General features: G+C 36.9%; 1 protein-coding gene and 1 pseudogene across 6 annotated transcripts in view; one reads left to right on the forward strand and one right to left on the reverse strand.

Annotated features, from left to right (window-relative positions):
* Positions 1 to 24,556, reverse strand: part of FBXW7 (F-box and WD repeat domain containing 7) — a 163,756-nt gene that overhangs the window by 37,740 nt on the left and 101,460 nt on the right. The window contains exon 1 of one of the 6 annotated variants that reach the window (XM_024568975.4): positions 18,768 to 19,403. The exons of the other annotated variants lie outside the window; for them this stretch is intronic. Coding sequence (XP_024424743.1) covers positions 18,768 to 18,914 — 147 coding nt within the window. The 5' untranslated portion in view covers positions 18,915 to 19,403. Of the gene's footprint in view, positions 1 to 18,767; positions 19,404 to 24,556 lie in introns of those variants that run through there. 6 annotated transcript variants of the gene reach the window in all.
* Positions 21,001 to 23,436, forward strand: LOC112312237 (small EDRK-rich factor 2-like; annotated as a pseudogene).

The raw sequence follows: 24,556 nt of genomic DNA on the forward strand, positions 1-24,556 counted from the left end.
ACATACATACTCGAGGACCCCGAATGTCTAAAAGTTAACTTCGAAAGTTTGTCCCATTTGACATCTGACTTTCAAAGGTTCTTTCTGGAGGGTGACGACCGGGAGCTCCCCGCCCGGTGCTTACAGCATGGTATGCGTGGGAGGGCAGCACCAGGGCCACTGAAGGAACGTGCGCCACAACCTAAGTAAGGTCTGCCCTGCGCGTACAGCTGGCCTGCTCGGAAGGGCAACGCGGTGATGTGAGAACACTCGAAAAATTGAATCATAAAAAATTTTATTGAGTCAAGGAATATTCAAATTCTACATAACAAAAAAGCCCATGAGGAATAGCTTACTTTACCAAAAAATATAAAAGTCAAAACTAGCATAAAGATGTTGAACTTTAGAATATTCTTACATTTTTAATATCTTGTTAGCCCTTAGGATACATACACACACACACACACACACACACACACACACCCCACCCCACTTCATTTTAAGCCTTTCCTTTACAGTTATTCTATCAAGAGACAAAATAGCATATAAAGAACATAAAATAACTTTCAAGAGATGTTAAATGAAGGCCATGTTAGTCAGCATGTCCACAATGCAAACAACAAAGATTAAAATTAAATGGTATTTTCTAAGACATTTTTAGCCAACTAGCTTTTATTAAATAATTGCAATAGATTTTTTTAGACCAAGATGTAATTTACTCCCCACCAATTCATTTATTTCAAAGAGTTTAATTTTATAAAATTCACTCTTTTTGTTTATAGATAGGTAGTGTAAGAAAAGGAAATTACTGTGGGAAAAAATGATGGTGAGCCTCTAACCCCAATTTTCATCATAACATTATCAGTCTCATCTGAATGAATCCTTTGAGTCACATAATGGTTCTCTATTTCCTAAACAATAAAATAGGAGGAACAACTAAACAGTGATTCAAACATTTTATTTTTAGAGGTCTAGATCTATCACATTGAGGAACTGTTTAGCCAGGGTTATTAAAAACCAAACACACTAAGCGAAAATGACGTAAAATTGAGAGAGATATAGTCTCTATCCTGGAAGAACTCCTAATTCAGGGGGAAGAACAAACAAGTCAATAAAAAAATGACAAATCAATATAATTGATAAATGAAATTGCTCAATTTATATGACAATGCATAGAGCTAGAAAGGGGAAGAGATACATATTTTCAGGAAATGCACATGGCGATATTTTAAACCAAAAGAATAAAGGAAAAAATAAACACTAGATTTTAATCTGACTTGAGCGCTCCTTCAAAACCTACTATCAAAAATACTATAAACCGTCTATGTTTGTTAAGCAACTCTTTTTACATAGATGTTCTCTTATGAAACTGAAGTATACAGGGAAGAAAACTTACTATATGCCAGGTACTCTTCTAGGTGCTTTACTTATACTAACAGATTAAAACTGTTTAACAGTTATTAACCGAGTTCAAACTCACCGAAACCCTGTGAAGGAGGTACTGTTATTACCCCACCTTACAGATCGGGACACAGGTGCAGAGAGTTTAAGTCCCCAAGGTCACATAGCTATTAAGTAAGGGAGCTAGGACTCGAACACAGGCAGGTCTTGGTCTCCAGCTTATAGAAAATGAAATAGGGTTTTCCACATACATGGCAAGAAGCACTGGTAGTTAAGAAGTCTCTAGGATGTGTCCTGAGCAATTTCAATGCGCAATGTGGACGTGTGGATGAAATTCATGCTAGGGTCACAGTAGAGACAAAGAAAGAAGAGACAGACCAGGAAGCTAATTGTGTGCTCTGGTACACTTCTGGGAATTCACCAAGGGCAATTCGACAATTCACACACTACTGCCAACACTTCCTTGGTGAAGACACGATGCTGTTGGGCACAGGTTGGGCAGTGCGCAGTAGGCAGTAGGCAGTGAAAGGCCATCGGAGGAGAGGTGTGCACAACCACACTTGGATTTTGCTTCCTTTTCCTAACCTCCCTAAGAACTTCTATGTCCTACTTTACTCCTTTGTCCCAACGTTTTACTTCCCTACAACACAGAATGCTGAAAAAAGCTGAGAACAGAACACATCAAAATAGCTCCCTTGGAAGGTCCTTCCGAAAGAACTAATGGATCTTTTGCTCTTACTAAAATGATCTGAACATTATAGAAAACTGGCAAAAGTTAAATATATTGTAACATTTACTCAAGAAACTGTCTCAAATGCTCTTTATTAGTTACTGCAACCCAAATACACTTGACAGGGAATTGTGACTTCCACCTGACTTTGAATTGTTTTAGTCTAGTAGACAGCCTAAAAATACTTGACTTATTAAGTAGTGTGTGTGTGTGTGTGTATATAACTGAGTACATACAGAACATGTTCTTCAATAGGGAGTCATCACTTCGACCCGGTTTCTTAATTTCACCACATATGATTTCTTCCTAAGAGCCAATCCATCTTTAACACATGTCAATTCAATCCACGTGTGGCTATCACTTCCCAGCAGTAAACATCAGTGTTCATACATGCACATCTCTGTGACTCTATGCTTTACTGTCTCAGCTATCTCCAATTTTCGTTCTACCCAGGGTACATAGTCAAACAAACATCGACGCAGATGGTTGTCTTCATCTCCCACAGACATTCGACATGTATTTGGGTGCCTATTACACGTAAGCTAAATGAAGTGTGGTCTCAGCTCCATGACTGGAGTTTGTAGTGTAGCAGGGGAGAACCATAATGAAGCAGAACAAACTGATACATGCAGCGGAGTGTTAGAAAGGGCATTGTGTTAAAGTGCTGACTTAGCCTGCAGGTTCGGAAGCCCTCTCTACTCGAAAGGAACGGCTAAGCTGGGTTGTGGCAGGAGGGAGCACCCCTGTGGCGGCGATACACAGAATAAAGGGACTTTGACAGGGGTAAGATGAGGTGAGAGAAGTAGGCAAGGGCCAGATTATGTAAGACCTTGTAAGGGATTTTGGTCTTTCCCATAAGAGTAATGAAAAGCTAGCGCAGGTGTTAGTCAAGAGGACATGATCAATCAGATAAACCTCTCAAAAAATCATTCTGACTGCAATGTTAAAAACAGAATGGAAGCGAAAATGGATGTGGAACAACTGTGCAAGGAAGTGATTTCACTGGACCAGGCAAGAGGCAATGTTGGCTTGGACTAGCAAGGTGCAATAGAGACGGATAGAAGTGAACAGCTAAGAGATAGTTAAAACATAAAACTGATAAGGAATTGGTCAGGGGAAGTAAAGGAAAGGGAGTTTACCGAAGATGACACAAAGGGGGACAATGACAGAGGAGAAGGGCACTGCTTGTTTTCTGAGGCAGAAGGACCCACAAGTTCCATGTTTGGTCAGAGCCAGTTAGAGGTGTCTCTGAGACACCCAGGGGAGGATATGATACTCCAACTAGCTCTGGAGCTCAGCCGAAAGGTCTGGATTGGAGATAAAAACAGGGGGATCCTCTGTGTAGAGGCCATCTCCAATTTCCTTCACAGAGCGACCTCCTCCCCATTCTTAAGCTGTCAATCACAGTGCTTGAACTTGAACCCCCTTGTCACAGTGTGGGCACATCTTCCGCACTCGACTATGCGTTCTAGGAGCACGGTGACCACCTCTCTTCTGACCCTCGTCACACCGCAGCTGCTCATGCAATTCCTGCGTGTAGCAGGGGATCAAACTATAATACTTACGAGACAGTTAGCAAGGGAAGATGTACTCTAATCAACAATGACAGAACTACGGAAATAACAACTGCAAAATACCATTTTCTGCATAATTTTAAAGACTCATTTTCAAAATAAGGAAAGGTAAGTAGAAAATGCATGAAAATCAATTTTATATATTTATCATTTAGTATTAATATAGGATATATAGTATTATTTATAACATTTTATATATTTACATATATTTCCCCCTCAGGGAAAAGTATTAACATTTTCTAGATATTTATCAGTTACACAATTCAAGTATAAATTAAATTGTGATGAAAATGCAATTGTTTTTACTATTAAAAGCCAACCTCATTTAGGGCTTCCTGTACCTTTAAAAATGCCCAACAGAATATAAACTTTTACTATTAAAAGGAGTATGATGTTTTAACAACACTTAATGTATACCATTTCCCACAGATCTCACTTAAGGTAGTACTTTATTTATTCTCAGGTATTAACCTAAAAGATAGCATTTTTGTACCTCCATTTTACTGACAAAGTTTTTGAGAGTTACCAAAAAGCATCAAAACTAATTTTACATAAACAAAAACACCCTGAGCAATATACATTTTAATCTCTATGAAAAGAGTAACAGGCTGAGTTCCATTTCCATTAAAATTAAATTGAATACTGCATGTTGTACACATAATTGCCCAGCTCTATTTTCCTTCAGCTGCCTTTTATCACCGTATTCCATTGGGAAAGAATGTATCAGGAACAGTACACTTAATGAAAAGAGTCAAAGGACTGAGATCCCTCCCCTCTGAAATACTTTAAAAAAATATTGACAGTTATTTCAATTACTATATTCATTTTGGTTTGGAGAATATGAAAAATACACAAGTAATAATTTGTAACAACAGATACACGTTGGGGCATACCATTCAGTTCTAACTTTGAATGTAGGCAGGACATACCTTGCCTTTGATCTTCAAAGTAGTCAACCCTATACATAAGGATTTCAAAATCCGCTTTGGCTTTCAACTTCTAAAAAAATATTCTAATATTATATACCCAAACTGAAGAATGTTATTACATTGCTAAAAACATATACATTTTTTCGCATATAAGCAGAGTCTGAAAATTTTAATATGCTGAAGACTACAAAATACAGTATAAGATTATGAAAGACACAATGTTTTTAAAGTCTCAACACTTTTAAAATTATGTTAAAGATAAACAGATATACTAAAAAAGGGAAAAACTGAAATTTTGGAAGAGGTTATGGTTGGCCATTTATTATTTTTCTGTATTAGAGTTAATTAATATTCTCTAAAAGCTGAACAACCTCTCAAGCTCTGAACTCATGGCACTGACCTCAGACTTTCCCAGAGTGATTTTTAATGCACTCTGTTATTAGTAAAAACCTGTTCAAACACAGGCCCCATCTGCCAGCACCCCATCTGCAAGAAAGCTTCTTATTCTTGTAGACAGTACAACTTCTGCTTGCTTCCTTCTCTTCTCTACATACCAGCTGTATGGTAATGAGTATGAGCAGCTGAAAATACTGCACGATAAGAAAGCTAATATGAAAACGACAGAACAACACTTTGCCTCAACGAAGCACTTGAAGCATGAACGGAGCAGATAAGCTATAAAACGGGGGGTGGGTAGTGAGAATTTTGTGTGTGTGTGTGTGGGGGGGTCTTGTGCATGTGTGTATGTTAAATATGGGGTTTCCACATAATTAGAAATAAAAAGCAAGACTAGCCCAGGGTACCAAAAAAAAAAAATCTAAATTTCTAAGTACTTGTGTTAAGACTTGTGAATCAACTCTTTAAATATTTGAAGTCTCAATTCTTACATAGTGATAATACACCAGGTGCCATTTTGACAAGCTAGTTTTCAAAGATATTAACAAGCATGTTCCATTTCCTAATTAACTTACTTGGGGACTAGGGAATGAAATAAAGCCAGAACTTAAAATTATAATGGCAACTATTTGCTAGGCATTTTACCAGCTAACATAGTATGAATTGAGAAATTCTGTATTTTTAATTCTTATACAGCAATTTAAATTTTTTAATTTCATGGCATTTGAAGCCAACACATTTATTCTGAACATCTGAGAAACTCCAAACAAAACACCAAGATGGTGTACGTTACCCTCTTAGTTGAGGAAGACGTAACGGGGCTAAGTTTTACAGATATGTTAGTCACAATGACTAAATCTACATCATGTCCCACACAAAGTAGAACAAAAGCACATTAACTTTTTATGTGCAGTGTCTTTCCATTTAGAGGTTAACAGTCACTCAGTAAACAGTTTAAGAAAAATAGCTATTCAAATTTGATGGTGTACATTTTTTCAAAATGTGAAGAAACTAAAAATGAAAAAATATTAAAAATATTAATCATAAGTAAAAAAAAGTACCAATACATCAGAAGAATTAATTAAAATTTCTACCAACACATCTAAAAAGACCTATGTGGACTTCGTAAGTTATTAATAATTTCTTACTATACAACCATACTTTCTATAGGTCATCTCATTTTACCCTTGCAACGACCCTATGAAGTAGACAGATAACTGTGATCTCCATTTTACAGCGGAAGCTAACTAAGCGATGGAACTAAAACCCAACCCCAGGTCTAACCGTCTCTATCACTTATGCGCTTATAAACTCCGGGAGGGCAAGGGTTTGGGTCTGTTTCTTCCCTGTTACACTCCAAATGCCAGTCCAGACCCACAGGAATGGTTGAACAGACTGAACGAATGGATGGAGGACATACTACTCGGTTGTTTTGTTTCAAGTGCAAATCACTTTAAGGGAAAAAACCTACTATAAACTTTGCAATAACCCTAATTGTTTTGATATTGAAAAAATATTTACTGAATAAAGAATCTTAAAATTAGATTGTTTAGTAACCTAAGTTTTCTTCACTTGTCAGTTTGAAAAATTAAGACTTTACTTTTTTAAATTCTCATAATTAAACATTCATTTTGAAAGGCTGGTACAGAAAAGATAAGAAAAAAATTGCACTGACTTTAGTATTTTGCATATTTTCACAAATCTAACTTGTCCTCATTTTTACTGTGCAAATATAAAAATGTATTTTTCCTGTTAATTAGTTTAACATATTCTTTGTGGCCGTGACTTAAAATATAAGTCACGGCCACAAGCTTCCATAATATGACAATTTTTGTGCAGTATATATAAGAGCATGAAAGAATAGCTCCAACTGAATGAGCCAGTGCCAATTACCCTTGAAAAAGACATACAGTTTGTATTTTCTCAGAAGAGCAAACTTTTAACAACATGGATTAAAAAAAAACAAAAATTCAGATGAGATTTACAAAAACAGTACAATACTGCCCCTACATGTTCAAATTCGTAGTAACAATGTTTTAAAATCTAAAGAGATAATGCAGAGATTTCTGTGGATTATTTAAAAGCTGTGTAAGCTTAAACTGTTCCCAAGTGAACTATATGAAATCACCCATACATAAAAATGTATTTAAATATAGCAATAACCCACAGGTTTTCAGTTTTCATTTTCAGTACTAGCAAGGAGAAGAAATAAGAGAATTTCATCCAACATTATCATATTTTCTTTTTCCTCTCAAAACAGATTTCCTCATCATTACATGAAGATAACATAAAATAACCACAAACTACCCATGGGTTTTGGGGGTTAATATTAATGTATTAATGTTTCAGAAATCTTAGTATTGATTATTTCCCCTGTACATCTAAATAAATGTCAATAAAGTTTTAAAATATATACATATAAACACGTATCTATATTGACACTATGAAAATCACAAGAGAAACGTTTGCTACACTAGTATCGCATTTACTTTTTATTGTTTTAAAGATTCTATTTATTTATTTTTAGAGAGAGGGAAAGGGAGGGAGAAGGAGAAGGAGAGAAACATCAACGTGCAGGAGATACATTGATCGGTTGCCTCCCGCCAGCCTGCAACCCAGGCATGTGCTCTGACTGGGAATCGAACCAGTGCCTTTTTGGTTTGCAGCTGGCACTCAATCCACTGAGCCACAGCAACCAGGGTACATTTACTTTTTAAAAAATTTTTAACTATTTTACCTTTCACATTTTCGGAATAAAACACTATATGTGCAAATAAAGATACGTGCTCATCCATAGGTACTTATAGAAGAAAATAACTAAATTGTAACTTATAACATTTAGAATGTCACTAGCTTTGCCACAAATGACAGTCCCACTGCTATTATTTCTACAGTAAAATTTACAGATTACTAATCTTAAACTAGATCTATCATTATTTACATCTACCATAAATGATACATATCGTTATTTAGCCTGCTGATGTGTGAGACACACAGTAACTTACACAACCACCCACAACAAGTTAAAGCCAGGAACTCCATTTCTGACCCAGACGCAATCCAGAGTAAAATCACAATGGTGAGCCTGATAGTATGTTAGAGGTTGACGTGTCCTTGCAAGAACATGAAAAATGGAATAAAATAATATTTGTATCTTTCAGAGCCTCAAAATAATATTCTGTCCTAGATACTACGTAACAGTATTTGAAAACCATGAGAGTACATTTCACAATACATTCCATACCAACATAACGCTATCAGGTCGGCGAAAGAGTGTATCTATGTATGTGTGCAGATGTATGTGGGTGTACATATACACACATGGAGAAACTAAAACATGAATTATCATCAGTTGACTTAGAAGTGACAAGTGTGCAACTGAATCAAGGAGCCTGGTGACACACGATACAGGAGGAGACCAAACATGTGGCCCATGCTGAGGCAGAATTCTCAGTCAGTAAAATGTTAAATTATATACGAGGGCTTTTTTCTGCTTTGTTCCCTAACGCAACTCAAGTACTTAAGACTTGTGCCTGGAATAAGCAAATACTTATTTGTTGAATGAATGAATGATCAATGTTCCTCTGATTTTGATATGTGACCACAGAATGGGGATAAGGAGATAAGTCTCTCAGAGACAGAAAAGCATCTGGTCTCTGCTTTACTCATCTTCGTTACACTAGCAACACATACAGGGAGTATGCCTGATACATATATTTGCAGAATTAAAATTAATTCGGTGGTGTTAATTTTCCATGAAAATACTGGAAGTAGTAAAAATGTGGTCAGGGCTCTCATGCCTCATTTTAAATGTAACTACGCCAGCATGAATTGTAGTTGATTACTGAAAAATACATAAGCTCCGAACTCTACCATTATGCAATACTATACAGAGCCGCCTGTAACTAGGTTAATTAAATTTAGTATTCATTTATATAATGTATGTTCGAAAGCATTCAAATATGCATGTTCTCGGAGACATAAGATAAGGCTTAGATTCCTTTGGCACTTCAAAATGTATTCCATTTTTAACGGGAGCGATAGCTATAAAACTCAAAGGTCTGTGGAGTTACTTCCATAGCTTTAGAGAAAGCTGTTTCTGACTTCAGAACTTTCTGGAATTTATAAAAGTAATATGCAGTGTACAGACTATATTACAGAACATTCCTAGTACATGACATATTAATGTCTTTACAGAAAAATACACGAACATTCAGGTAAATAATACAAGTGTCTATCTAGTGTTGGTTAGGGTCAGGTTTGGCCAACTTAAAAATTTTTTTTTTAGTTTCAGGGCTTATTGAATTTCTGCTGTGCAGACAAGCAACTGAGTTTATTATTTCATACTTGTTTACCTTGCCAAAAGCTTCATATGTTTCTTTCACATAGTTTTCCTGTCCCCCATACTACAAGTCTGAATATTAAATCGGTTTCTATAACATACAGCCCACAAATTCACACAGCCTTGCCCCTTGATGTGAAGCTACACACTATTTGTACAGATTGCTATCTATCAGCAAAAGGGACAGCAAGTCATGGCAGTCGCCTCTATGATGCATCTGTAGAGTTATGAATGTTATAATTTGTTTTACATTCGTATCTGACAACTGAGGCACAACCTCATCATTATCTGATGACAAAAACAACCGGAAAGCTACGTTATCAGTAATTAGATATTGAAGCCATCATAAATTGTGGGAGCAAAGTGAGAATTAGATATGTCAAAGCACAGGGTTCCGTGGCAAAGGTTAACCCTTAAAACATTTGGAAACTCGGGATCTGCTCCCTCAGCAAATGCTTACCTGACCAGGTGAGTACAGCAGTGGCCGTGATGCTGGAGCCAGATGCCCGACTTAAAATCTCAGCTCCATCACTCACTGGCGTTGGGCAAGCTATTTGACCTTCCTCTGCCTCATATTCCTCATCTGTCACACAGGTTATTTTAAGGATTAAATGAGTTCATACATAAAGTACTCAGAACAGTGCCTCCCCTGAACCCCAAGTTAGGCTATGCTATTACCGTCTTCTATGGTCAACAGAGCATTGCCATTGACAGTTACTTTTCTGTTTCCCTAAATCAGAATCCAAGCTTACAGGTATATTCACAGGTTCTAGAAAAGTTCCCAACTCTGTTCTAAGTGTTCGATACATATTTTCGGGCTGACATTAATAAAGTGCATGCCAAGACGTAAGTGAATGATGTGCAGCAGTATAATTAATGGGAAAAAAACAAGACATGAGCCCAAGTTCCTTCTGTCCATCATTTCTCTGATCCCCTGTTTAGCAAACATCCTTCATGACTCAACTCATAGTTGCTGGGAAGCCTTTCCTGAGCCGTCTGCACCGAGACCTGGAGGACCTGCTCCTGCTCCCACCAGAACTTTGTACGTGGGCCCACGTAAGCAGTTGTCCTTTTGTGCTATGAGGGTCTATTTATGGCTTTACCACTGACCTGCAAGATGCTTAGAGGACGGGGTTGCTTTTTTCACTTTTGCATATCCACAGAGGGGATTTACTTACGCACAGTGCAGAGGACTAAGACTGCAAGAAACTTACAATTTATATTCTGTTTATTCATGTTTATTCATGAGGCATGAAACATTAAGAACTGATAGTATCCAAAACAGAACGGTCTGCTATAATTAATTAATTCCTTTACTGATATAATAACTAATGGCAATAAAGGATATCAGATGATCTGAAAATGCCAATTTTCCCCCAGCTTTTGATGGAATACAGGAAGTCACATAAAAAAAATCTGGCAACCCATTGATCCCCCCTATAAATGGTGATGGATGGAGATTTAAGTTGGGGTGGTGAACATACAATACAGTGTACAGATGATGTGTTGTGGAAATGTGTGCCTGAAACCTGTGTAATTTTGTTAGCAAGTATCACCCATAAACTGAATAAAGGAAAAAAATCTGAATACCCCATTGAAATTTGTATCCCAATTTGCTCATACCACTACCCTGTTCTCCCTACTCACCAAAACATTATAATAATTCTTTTTTCAGCTTTTTTTTTGACATTTTGTAGCTGCTGTAGATGCTCAAAAGTACCATCTAAATGACTATATGCTATGTTTGTTTCTCCTTCGTTTTCAAAATTGGTAAGTAGTAATTACTTTTAAAATTAAATGTCAAACTGTATCTGAGTCTAGTTAAATTTAGAAAATGAAATATTCAAAATCACAGCTGCAGAGTCATTTAAAAGCATTTAGTGAACAAAAACATACCATAGTTTTATAGTACCAAAAACTCCTTAAAGAATTTTCCAAGTTTAACACATACGTCAACAAACTGGTCATACAAATATTTATACTCATTTTTCCTTCATATCACTGGGAACATAAAAAGATATTAAACTCTGAGTTTACAGCCTAACCGAGACAAGGTGACTATACATAAGGCTATCACTAACACCCCTGAGCGGAACATATATGCCTTAGGGCCAAACGTAATGACAGAAATGACAATGTGTTCCACTAGTGGATGATGACAATGGCGGATGCAATCAGTGCCAGGGGAAGGCTCCACCCAGGGAGCTAAGCTAGACTGTGAAGTCAGGGAAAGCGTCTGGAGAGACAGAGGCACCCACTGGGGGAGACTGAATAGACTAGTATGAGGAGGAGAGAATAATGCTGGCTTTTTAGAGGTTTCGTATTTCTGTATGTTAAAAAATATCCATCTCTTGTTGCTACTTGGCAAAGAGTTCTATGAAATGGATGTTGAGTTTCACGAAATGCTTTTCAGGCATCAAGAAATTTTAGAAGAGCAGACTTGCTACAGCTACTTTAAATAACAATTAATCGTCTACAGCCATACCACCCTGAACGCGCCCGATCTCGTCTGAAATAACAATTAATTATGGCTGGACTAGAATTTTTTTTAAAAAGGCAAACCTGGATTGGGGCTAAAGGCAAAGCTGGCAAAGCTATGTCAGAAATGTAAGACTAACGTGCTGTAAGGAACAGGCAAGTATTTCTGGCAGCTGCTGCTGCTAGCGTGAGGAGCACTCTCGTAGTAGAGATTATTAATAGCAATATACTTTGGGAAAGGCTGCCATTTATACTATAGAAATATCACACTAAAATCCAAAAATGTCAAAGTATAAACTAAGGTGACAAACGAAGTTAAGATAATCATAAAACCTGTAGTAAAAATAATGTGTTAAATCAGTGATAAATCAGTGAACTATACATGTGGATCATTTGTTTAGATAAAAACAAAGATGACAGTTTTAAAACTATGGGAAGAGCAGAAGAAAACTAAGGTTGAAAATAATATAGGTGACAGGTCTACAACAAAGATTATTTTCTAGAAAGAATAAGAAATAAAATCACCATGAGCAACAAAGAGTCTCTTGATCTATTTACATATTTTCCTCGTGAAGCTTTAAGTATAAGCATATATCATTATTCTCTTAAAATGAAAAAAAAATTCCTGATAGAAAACCTAGAATAACAAACATGGAAATACAATGATAAATTACCAACCAAGTAAAATCCGCAAAACTTTGCCATGGTAGGGATAAATTGGCTTCGAATATGATTTCTTTCTCTTTAAGTAACATTAAAGTCCCTCGTGCTGGTTTTTAATTTGTACAGTCTTTCTGGAAAACAATTTAGCAGTATTTAGCAAGAATTAAAAAGTACATAATTCTACTTGCAGAAATCTGTGTATAGAAATGTTAAAGATTTATGTATAAAAAAGTTCAAAGCTTTGAAGTACTCAAATCAACAACAGGAAAATTATGGTACATTCACTTGGGAGATTATACAGTTTGAGTGACTACAGCCATAGGAACTCACCAGCAATATATTAAAAATGGATTAAAGTACCAATTTTGTTTAAAGAAATTATTTACTTAAAATTGTTATTGTGGTTATTTCTGAGCAGTGAAATTACTGATAATTTAGAAGATTATAAAACATATTTTTCTAAGTTTTACATATTAAGCATGTCTTTTAATCAAGAGAAATAAAAGATATTAATTATTGGAAGAAAATAAAACTTCCCTATATCATCATTCAACTCAGAGAAGTTACTGAATTACGACGTTATTAAGTTCAGAAGGGTAATAACTCACAAATTTGCTTTATCAACAGAGTTTATGATCAACTATTTTGGGCTACACACAAAATTTTCATAGAAATAAGTTTTATCATAGAATAAATAGAGGTGTTGTTTTCTGAAACAAAAGCAATGCACCTGTTTGATAACAATGGCAGACCTTTGGTGAAAAGTTTACTAATGGGCTCACCAACTGCCTATGAAAGGAGTGCAACAGATTAAAATGACACATAGTTTGAACTAACTGAAGATTATACATACAAAAAAGATTCGATTATGTACGAATGAGATTAAAACTTTGAATACGGGTTGTCATCACTAAGTACACAATGAAGAAAACACCTGAACCCAAAGGAGTACCCAAGCGAAAAGAGGTATAACACTGTTTTCACTGTCATTATTGTCAAAAGCACCAGTTGAGCAAACTGTCGAGAACGGTACCTCATCGTATGGTTAATGGTTAACCTGCCAGACACCCTGTTCTCAGCTGCTGCCTGCCAAGTGCAGACACTGAAGTACGACAAAGATTCTTTCCCTGACCAAACTCTAGTCAGGCGCCTCTGATTACTTTTTCAACCAGGCCCTGTCCTTGGGCACTGTTCTCAGGTGCCAAATTTTAGCAAGAATCCTACTAAAGTCAGTTTAACCAGAGTTCCCCCAAACTTGATACCATCACCCTCCATATGTGTTGGGTTCCTCATCCTCCACCATCCCCCAGGTGATGTCTGACCACTTATGGTTAAGTTGATTTAGCCAGAATTCCCCTCCTTTTTCTACTGTTTCCTCTTAGTAATTTTCCACCATGTTCCTTGGCTATATATTCTCACTTTTCTTTGCTGTATTTGAAGTTGAGCCCAATCTCTCTCCGCTAACATCAAAACTCCTTGTAGTAGCCCTGGCTGGTGTGGCTCAGTGGATTGAGTGCCAGACTGCAAACCAAAGGGTCGAGGGTTTGATTCCCAGTCAGGGCACATGCCTGGGTTGTGGGCCAGGTCCCCAGTAGGGGGCGTGTGAGAGGCAACCACACATTAATGTTCCTCTCCCTTTCTCTCTCCCTTCCCCTCTTTCTAAAAATAAATAAATAAAAGCTTTGAAAAAAAGCCCACAACTCCTTATAGTAATCTCTGTACCTACTGTGAAGTCCCCCGAATAAAGTCTGTCTTACTGTTTAAACAGGTGTCATGAATCTTTTTTTTTTTTTTTTTGCTTTAACAGGTATCATTCCTCAGCTTACAAAAAAGACAACAAATATGCATATTGTTTAATATTTCCAGTTTTTATTACTGTAATTATTGCATAATCTGTGGAGTAACTTTAGAAGTGAAATATCTTAAAAGAGATTACACCAAAAAACCATAATTTTATAATGGACGATGCTACTGAAAGTGATTGGTAGGGCAAATGTTTGAATCTTTGAAAGTATTTTCTCACAGAAACAATGTCAGCAGTGGCTCCCAGGCTTACGCTCCTCCCAAGTAGGAACATAACAGTAGTTAAAAAGTGTTAAGATTACGAGAAAAAATGTATGAAGGTCACAAAATATAGTAGAAAGAGAATGCCTACTACCTGCAGCATTAGAGAATCCTGGGGTTAAATACCAGCTTTACTATTTACCAAGAAAACCGAGGAGTTAACCCGTGTGAACCTCAGTTTTCCGGTCTACTGAAGAGAGATATTACCCAACTTGCATTACTTAACAAACACACAAATCACTTAAGGATTGAGTTAAAATACACAAAATAGCTGGGACAGTGGGTAGTAGGGTACATAGTAGGTTCTTTTAAAATGATAGCAATTATTAATAGTGTTATTATATTAATATTACACATTAAGAAGGGAAATAATAAGCAGTATATTAAAATCCTAGTGATAAGTAGAGAAAATCTGTGTGTGTCTTAACTACAAAAGGTTAAGAAGGGAAGACGAGGGTTTTAAAGGAAATAAAAGGCCTAAGGCGCTAACAATCTCATTCTAAAAATTTACAATAAGCTGAAACAAACATAGAAGCAAAAAGACGTATGCACAAGAAGATTTACTGCAGTACTGTAACTGTAAAATCCTCTATCTCACTGTTCTATAAATAAAGTTTTATTGAAACAGTCACGCATTCACACATTAGTTAAGTACTGTCTACAGCTGCTTTCATGGTACAACGGCAGAGCTGAGCAGCAGTTCCAACAGCGACTATGAGGTACCTAAAGCCTCACATATTTAAGGGTCCTCTGCAGGGAAAGTTTGTGGAGCCCGGATTTAAGTTAATCCTCAATGGCATCAATACACAGGGGTGAATTTAACATATTCTCTAACACCACAAACATTTTATTTCTATTTTCACTTTAAAGAAAAATTACTTTAAATACAGTATTTTTAATAGGACTTGATATGTAATAAAAATCGCTACAAAATTACTTCCAATTATCAGAAATCCCGGTCACATACTTCATTATTGTCTGAGCTCTTGGGTTTCAGGTGAACAAGTCCTCATGGCACATTGTCCCCACCTCACCTCCCTGCCACTCCACGAGCAGCCCCGCCCCATGCCCTTAGTTAGCTGGGGGGCCGATGCTCCCCGACGCATAACCAGTGCGTGGTTCAAACCTAAGAATACACAAGGCGCTCAGAAATCAGTGTTTGTCTGCAAGCCGGCACAGTCACCCAGGTATCTTTAAATGTCCTGTACATACCGACAACTGCACGTCACTCAGAAATTCCTACCAAAATAGGAATATTGAAGAATAATATAACAAGGATATTTTACATGCTTAGAAGTCTGAACGAAAATGAGTTAAGAAATGAGATTTAAGCACTGAAGGGTGTTTTCTTTCGCACACTATTTTTAATTGTAAGACAGCATTATTTCTCTTATCACTTCAAAGAAAAAAATTGCTGCCAGACAAGCTATGAAATCTCATCAAGCTGTATCCTTATTTTATATACGTTTAAAATACAGAAAACTAATGTATCTTAGAATTTAAGAAATACTGTATTACCATAATTAGGCATTCCAATTTCAAAAAAAGTAATTTTCCACAGATTTTACAGATTAAATAAGTTTTTCTTGTAAAATTTCTCTTCTTCAAAGGACAATTAGTTCTCTTTTCAATAAAAAGTTATGTACTCAACTAGTATTCTCTCATTTTTCTGATACGGAGACTTTAACTAAATGACTTCTAAAAAATAAGATCGATCCCTGAGCCTTAACCCAGATTTCTCATGTAAGACTATCCAAAAGAGGAAGCCCTCAATCCCGTGTTTTTAACAAGTATTCTAGGTGATACTTATAATCAAGAATATCCAAGCAACTATAAGTAAATTATGAGGATCTTAATACTAAAGACATTTTGATTTTAAGTAGCTGACTAATAGCTAGATCACTATTTCTTTATTACTGTCAGTACTAAGTCCAAAGTATCTCTGATGAGAAACTAGAATAATTCAAACATAGTAACTTAGACCACCAGTACTAATATACTTAATAATGAGGTTAATACATTTCCTGAAAACACTCAAGATGCAAATTGAAGTTGTAGTTATAACAACTACTTGAAAGATGTTTCACCGTTTTCAAAGTTCTTCACTACGCAAACATTAAGAGGATGAACATCGATGATGGAGGGACAATATCATGTTTTTCAAATGTATTAGGTCACGACTGCATACAGTCTTATAAGAGGTTCCCGGACCTCCCATTAGCTCACTACGTGGAAGAACAATGGCTTACAGAACACAGTCGTCCATCTGCTTTGTCTACGACAATCTAGCTCAAAAGAAGGCTTATCTACTGTAAAAGATAACTGGACGCCAGATACAAAATATGATTAATCACATATCACGCCAGAAGTGTCTTTTAAATCTTCGTTAAAGAAAAATACATTTAAAAAGTGTTTATCGTTAACTTTGCCAAAGGAAAGTTAGTAAATTAAATGACAAAGAAGGTGTGAATCAATTTAAAGCCACCTAAATAAGCCAGTTGCAAAAAGGGGAGGGGGCATATAATTACGCTGCCCCTGATATTTCTAGTAGTCACGGTCAATGAGTTATGCAACAGTGAGCTACTGGCAGGCAGGTAGTTTCAAACTGAATGTGCTACTTTTGTATTTTCAACCATGTCCTGAAAAAATTTTCTAGTGTGCATTCTACTTTTCAAATCTAGTCCCCTTCTATTATCACAACTCCAGGCTGTAATTTAACATAACAGTAATCTAGAAAAATGAAACTGCATAGTGACCCTAGGAAGCCCTCAGGGAAAGCTTTGAAGTTCGCTATTAATTTTTAGAACAAAATATCTTGATTGGTAGTATCTTAACCCTTTAATCTAAAACACCTACACTTAGTTTCCTCAGTTAAAAATTTTCCTTGTATTGGTATTTTCTTTTACATAAGTATTAACATAGTAAGTTCACGTAGTCGTGACTTTCACGCTATTGTAGGCCTCTGTGTAAATGCTTAAATCAGAGCAGTGACCTCATTCAGAAGTTACAAAAGCTATGAAGTTAAGATAACATAACTGAAACACTTTCTAAAAACATAGTAGAGAAGAAGGTATGAGAGCAATGGAGATATTTGTATTCCATTTTCAACGTTCAAACTGTATTACATTTAAACGTCACTTGAAATATTCTTCAACATGGCTACTCCTACTTATTTGGAGAAGTGGAAACCACGCAAAGGGAGCCAACGTAATAAAAAACATTTTACAAAGGTGACTTAAGTCCAAGCAAGTAGAAGATTCTCCTTACTGAGGAGAAGAACTATTTTTCAGGTGTCGTAAATTAAATACTTGTTTAATAAAATGTTTCCCCTTTAATTAAAAAAAAAAGGTAAGAAACAGTACTAAAACACTAATAGCACTGATGTATGCAAACACTCATTCAATCTCAGAGGGGTTTTTTTGTTTAATGTGTTCAGAATCATAAACATATTTTAAATATAAAAATATGTCACTCTAGTTAATAATTCAAAATGGCAATAACCAAGTAAGTCAGAAAATACAACAAAACTGCTTATAGTAACAGGATGAAAATCTGGTGGGAGAGAGGGGACAATGTCACGATGGAAAACGTCCAATAGACGTAACTTGATTATACAGTAGCCCAAGTTCTACGAGATGTTTGTTAGTTCGGGACTGTCTATATATAAACTGTTATCGTAACTGCCACACAATGGCATGCTGTTTTTATTTTATATAACAGCAAAAAGTAATGTCTCGATTAGGTTAAATGTGAGCTTAAGAAATAGGGATTTAAAAATAATACAGCTTAAAGTGCAGGTAAACGTAGGAACTTGGAATGTTCTTTATAAGAGCTAATAAAAGCTGTAATTCCCAGGTCTAAGGAGAACACCACCAGCTTTACGCTTTTCCCACAAAATAAAAACTATAAATTTTGGATTTTAGTATGTGCCAACATATTTCAAAACATATTTTATATTTACCAATTTAAAATAAGGATTCCAATATCATAAAGAATAAATGAGAGAGAAGAAAAAGGTGGACTGGGTAACCTTGCCCTCAAAGCTGTTATATTATTAAAACTACCACTTATGTAAGTTTTTTGCTGGCTTCCTAATACACTGAGAGTTTTAGGTATAAAAATCAATTGCAAACTGAAGCATTTCTTTACTAAAGGAGGCAGAAGTACTTCATTTAAATAAATATTCCTTTTTGCAAACGCGTAAGACTTACCCGTCTTCGACAAAAGGGGAGGCCTTGGGCAAGGATGCTAATGCTGAATATCTTCATCACAGTTTGGTGTGGCAGAGGCTCTTTTGCGCTTTTAAAATCAACAGGAACCAAGCCATGGCTCAGAGTAGCTTTTCCCAGTTTTGACATTTTAAAACTCTTCTTGGCTGATGAATACTCTCTACATGCAATACAGGCACATTACTAAAAACTCAGACCACCAAATTACAATCTAATTCTCTGTTTAAACAACAAAAGGGCTGAGAACCCAAGGCCTGCTGCTTTTGTCTTTCAACCTTCTCCTACCCAATGTCCTGACCTGTCTGAGGCTTGCTGAAGTGCAAACTATCCTAGAATAGCCAGGAATTATAAACTACTGAAGTGAGAGCTCCTGCTCCTGCCAGTCAAACAGCCTGTGAACCTCCCATGCAGAGTCGGTAACGTGAACACAACGCAGGCCTGTGCTGCTCCCTCGACTAGCGTAGGTATTCCCTAGAAAGTAACAGGGAAGTTTGCTTTTCGAAAAATAGAAACAAACTGCATTTTCTCACGAATAGCTAAGCCTTCCCTACCCAAATATCAGCTTTAATATTTTAGGAATGCTTTGGATTATGCTTCAAATTTAAGGACAGTGCTTATGCATGCTCAAAAAACATACATGTTTGTTCTATCTCAGATATATTCAGAATAAGCAGCATATTTGCAAGGAAGTGTCCATCTGAAGCATGTTTTTTTCCTTTTCCATACATACCATACTCACTATCTCATACTCAGTAAGACACAGACTGACTCGAGCTCTCTCTAGTTTTTAAGATTCATTTCAGATTAATTTTAACAGCAGATATTTTAGCTGTTTACAGATTTCAGGTCCATCTGAGAAAAACTCAGTGACTGCCCCTGAAAGTATAATAAGCATGTTATTCATTAAGGATATTTAAAAAACAAATATTTATAAATGTAACCTGGGATGAGAACTGTAGTAAAATGAGTAACTAACCAGGTCACTGCCAATCCTGACTGCCTGATTTCCCCAGCAAACTACAGTCACATAAACCTATCTGCAACAGAGAGAGGGAATGCGGTGATAGTCTGCCCCTCGAGAACTTCCAGTGGTTGTCCCAATGCCTAAGACGACGTTTGGAGGTGAAGACCCTCCTCAAAGTAACCTCAAACTAATCTTTCCAGCATTCTCTCAAATATAGCCTTAAATTGACCACTTATGTCAGTGTTCATTAACCTTTATTCTACATTTCATTTTCAAACCCATGAACTAAACAGCGACAAAGATGATTAAAAAAGCTCAGTGTGAGAATTAATAGTTTTAGCAGATGACAGATAACAGACATAAACTGTCTAGAATGCTGTTAACTGGTTTGTTTTCCCCTTCCATTTTGTGTTCTTCTTTCGATAGCTAGGCATCTCTTCTCTCCTTCCAAGAGCTTTTATGAATCTTTATTGTGGGCATGTGGAATGTGACATGGAGCAAATTAAAAAGGAGAATGTCAGAAATGGGTGGTTTCCTTTCTAACTTTGGAGAGATCTGTCTCACTAAATATAAAGTGGGCCGCAGGGAAGTCAATGCATTCACGAGAAGTACGCCTGATCCTACCACGATACTGCTTCCTTAAAGCACACCTTCCTCTTCTACCCCAATTTAGACTGTAGTTAAAAACGCTAAACCACCGCTTCCTGGCCTTTTGGCTAAGATCAAGTGTAGTAAAAAGGCAAACCCATTAGCAGACGTGGTATTTTCTAACTGCACAGAAGTGAACAACTGAATTTCTCCAAAGAAGACACACAAATGACCAGTAAGCACATGTGAAGATTCTCGATGTCACTAATCATCAGGGAAATTTTAAACCAAATCAGAATGAACCAACAATGCCCACCCATTAATGGACACCAACAACCAACCAATGAACACCCACCAGGATGGCTATTATTAAAAAACAAACAGGGGAAGGAAGGGGAAAAAGGAGAGAAAATAACAAGTGTCGCCAAGGATGTGGAGAAATCAGAACCCTTGTGCCTTGCTGGGGGTAGTGTAAAATGAATATAGCTACTGTAGAAAATAGGATGGTGGTTCCTCAAAAAATTACCACATTATCCAGCAATTCCACTTTTGTGTATCAATTCAAAAGAATGAAAAGCAGAGACTCAAACACACAGTTGTACACCCACGTTCATAGCAGCATCATTCACAACACTCAAGCAGTAGCAGCAACCCAAGTAACCAATGACGGATGGATGGGTAAGTCAAGTGTGGTATATGCATACAATGGGATACTATCTAGCCTCTGACACATGCTACAACATGGATGAACCTTGGAGAGATAATGCTAAGTGAAGGAAGTTAGTCAAAAAAGGACAAATATTGTGTGGTTCCCTTATATGAAGTACCTAGAGCAGTGAAATTCAGAGACATAAAGTAGAACGGTGGCTGCGTGGGCAAGGGGAAGAAAGGAGTTGGGAGTTAGTCTTTAATGAGTACTGAGTTTCAGCTGAAGGAGGTGGAAGAGTTCTGGAGACGGAGGGTGGTGATGGTAGCACAACACTGTGAATGTAGCTAATGCCACTGAATCGTATACTTCAACGTGGCTCCATGGTAAATTTTATGTTATGGATATTTAATAACAATAAAAAAATTGTTTTAATGAGAAAGTAAATGACTATGGATACAACCATAACAACCAAAAAAAAAAAAACAAAACCCCCTAACAGAGATTTAAGGATAGAAGAGAGGGTCCTGGAAACCTGTGAGTGGGAACAGCAGAAAAAAGGTGAGCTGGAGGTCTCAGGTAACTGCATCTACAGCCCCACACTAGACTACTGCCACCTTGCAGAGGGACTCTCTCCAGCCTCATTCTAGTCTCAGCATCTCCACCGATGCTCATTTTGTTTCTTAACACAACACTAACTTTTTGCGTGTGTTTAACAGAACCTTCAAATATATTCTTATTCCCCTTACTAGAAAAATTCCTTTGAAGGAACTTCCATAGAATGCCCCCTTTCCAAGTTACTATCAGTTCCTACTTTGTTAATATTACCTGTAGCTTTATGCAGACTGTCTTTATTCACAAAAATTCTTTCAGTGATATCTTTGAAATTAGTTAATTAACCCCTCAAAATTCCTTCCTCTGAACCACATAGAAGAGATAATTTAAACATTATTTCAATGCAGAAATATGTGAAGAGCATACTACACTCCTCAAGTTTGACAGATTCATTCTGCATAGAAAAATGAGCCAAACTGATGAGCTGCAAATCTGACTTTCATTTAATCCACTGGTTAAGAAAGATACATGCTGAAAACACTATTTTTCTATTTTTGTATTTAAAAGCCCTCCAAGAACTATGTGGTCACATGGACTTACGTGCAGGTAATTCAAAGATAAGGAAGATAATGATACTCTCTAATCTCTTTGGAGTCTGAGTCTAAGAAGGGGAAAAAATGGAATTGAAAAGAATGTGGACTGGGGAAATTAAAACTAAAATCAAGAGTCCATTTTCCTGCTTATAAGAGGGCAGAAATTATTGCAAAATAAAATAAGTTTTTCATTTTGAAGAAACCGTTTGCGATGATAACAGGACTGAGAACTGTGGCTGCTTGTACATCAGATGTGTTTTGCAGGAGAAGCCCAGTTTCGGTAAACACAAAGTGGTGACATTCTAATTCAACCTAATTGTTTTTTTAAAATCAGTAAGTAGCTGCCCTCCACTGGTTATACAGGGCATTGCAACTGCAGCAAACCAAACACTACATCAAATCATGTGTCTACAATATATTTTTGTGAAAAAGAGACATTATGCGTGATTGAGCAAAGTGAGAGCTAATTTCCAAATGTCTGTACTACTACATTTCAATTTTTTTCTTTTTTGGAACATTCAAGTTAACAGTACTTCTAAAGCAATGTTCTCAAATCAGCATGGAAACACTCGAAGTACCAAATCTTCAAATACAGAAGAAAACCCTAGTCAATGAGGGAAATCATGGAGAATACATAGGGGAACCCCACTTGCTAATTCTTTAAAATATAGCCAGTTCCATGTGTTCAAGAAAAGAATTAGGTCATAGTTTCAATTATACTTTTAAAAACATTTAAGATATTCTTAATTATTAATCCCGCCTCCCGCCCACCCCCCCCCCCCACTAAGACTCTTCAAAACAGACAAGTTCTTTCTGAGATGATACCAACAAGTGTTGAGGAAATGTAATACAGTAGGTAGGAACACCACCACCAGGGCCAGCTGCCTGTCTCCAAAGTTTGGTTCCTCCCCTTATCAATGATCTTATCTTCAATTAATGACTCTGCCCCTGAGTTTCATCTACCCAGGATCTACGTCACAGGATTTCTATGAGGATTAAATCAGTTAATGCAAGTGAAGCACCTAGAATAATATTTCTCATCTAGTAAGTGCTTTATAGGTTACACTTCAATGTCAAAGTCACTAGGAGGGGACACAACGGTGGCCCAGCCGTGGCGCGGCCGTTGCTGTGACCCGTGGGAACCAGCGAGCTCGCCGGCCAGAAGAGTAAGAAAGAGCAGAGCAACTCGGTTAAGGGAAAGCGCAGGGATGACGGGCCTTCTGTGGCCGCCTGCAAGCAGAGAACTTGGAGATCATGCAGCAGGTGCAGAAAAAGGCAAACGAGAAGGACGAGAAACCCAAGTAGCTTTGTGCCTTCGTGCCCAAGCCTCTTGCCCTCCGCCTGTGTGCCTGGAGCCAGTGCCACTGCGCTCGCGTTCCCTGCTGTAGTGCTCAGGGGTCCCAGCTCTGAGAGTGTTCCCATTGCCCTGAGTCCAGCAGGCCCCTTCTGTGCTTCCTTCCCCGGGGGAGCCTCTCTCCCCCTGGGCCACGTGTGGGGGTGAGGAGGTTACCCCTTCCCGGTGCTTTTTATTCCTGTGGGGCTCACACCAAAGTATTAAAAGTAGCTTTGTAATCCAAATAAATAAATAAATTCATAAATAAATAAATATCACTAGGAAAGTAAGCTGAGATTCTAAAATCTACCTGTAATAACTCTGTAGTAAAATATTTTAAAACACAATGACCTGCAACTTTTAGAAAGACTTCCATAATTCTGCCAAAATTTTTACTTAAAAATGAAGCTGTGGTATCTTAGCTGCGGTGTCTTGGCATTTTAAGGTGCCAGGTATCACTGACTATCCACCTACAAACTCAGCACTGGGGAACTCATGGTAAAGAGATGTTCTCTATGTAGGTATTTTGCCCACTTACTGCTTTCTGATTTTCCTTCTTCTAAAAGTTTGCAGTGGTCAAAGATGATTATACATAAATGCTACGTGCAACAAAATATCACCAGAATGGTATTTCGCAAATGTGTCGGTCCAATTCTCTTACAATAACAACAACAAAAAGATTTACAGTAGTTTATTCTGGATTTTGACCTTTACTTTTATTTATTATTATACAGAAAGCTAGGATTTAACTGCTCTTGACCAAAGGCCACAGCACATGAATCGCATAAAGATTTTCCATTTTTCATAAACTATTCTTGTGTCAGCTTAAACAAATCGCTTGGAAGATACAAGTTTTTGGAGACAGGAATGTGCTATTATAAAGCATACTCTTTTATTCAAGAATATAGAGTGAGACAGATTATTCTCTGTATCTAAGCCATTATTTCAGTCTTTACTAACACCTTAGATGCCAGAATATTAAAGTATCTCCCTAAATCTAAGCAATTCATATACAAAGACAGCAATTTAAACACAGAGGAAAACAATGATAAATCAAGAAATTAAGTTTTTGCTTAGTGATAAATGAACTGT

The sequence above is a fragment of the Desmodus rotundus genome, chromosome 9 (genome assembly GCF_022682495.2).
Source record: "Desmodus rotundus isolate HL8 chromosome 9, HLdesRot8A.1, whole genome shotgun sequence".
Lineage (NCBI taxonomy): Eukaryota > Metazoa > Chordata > Mammalia > Chiroptera > Phyllostomidae > Desmodus > Desmodus rotundus.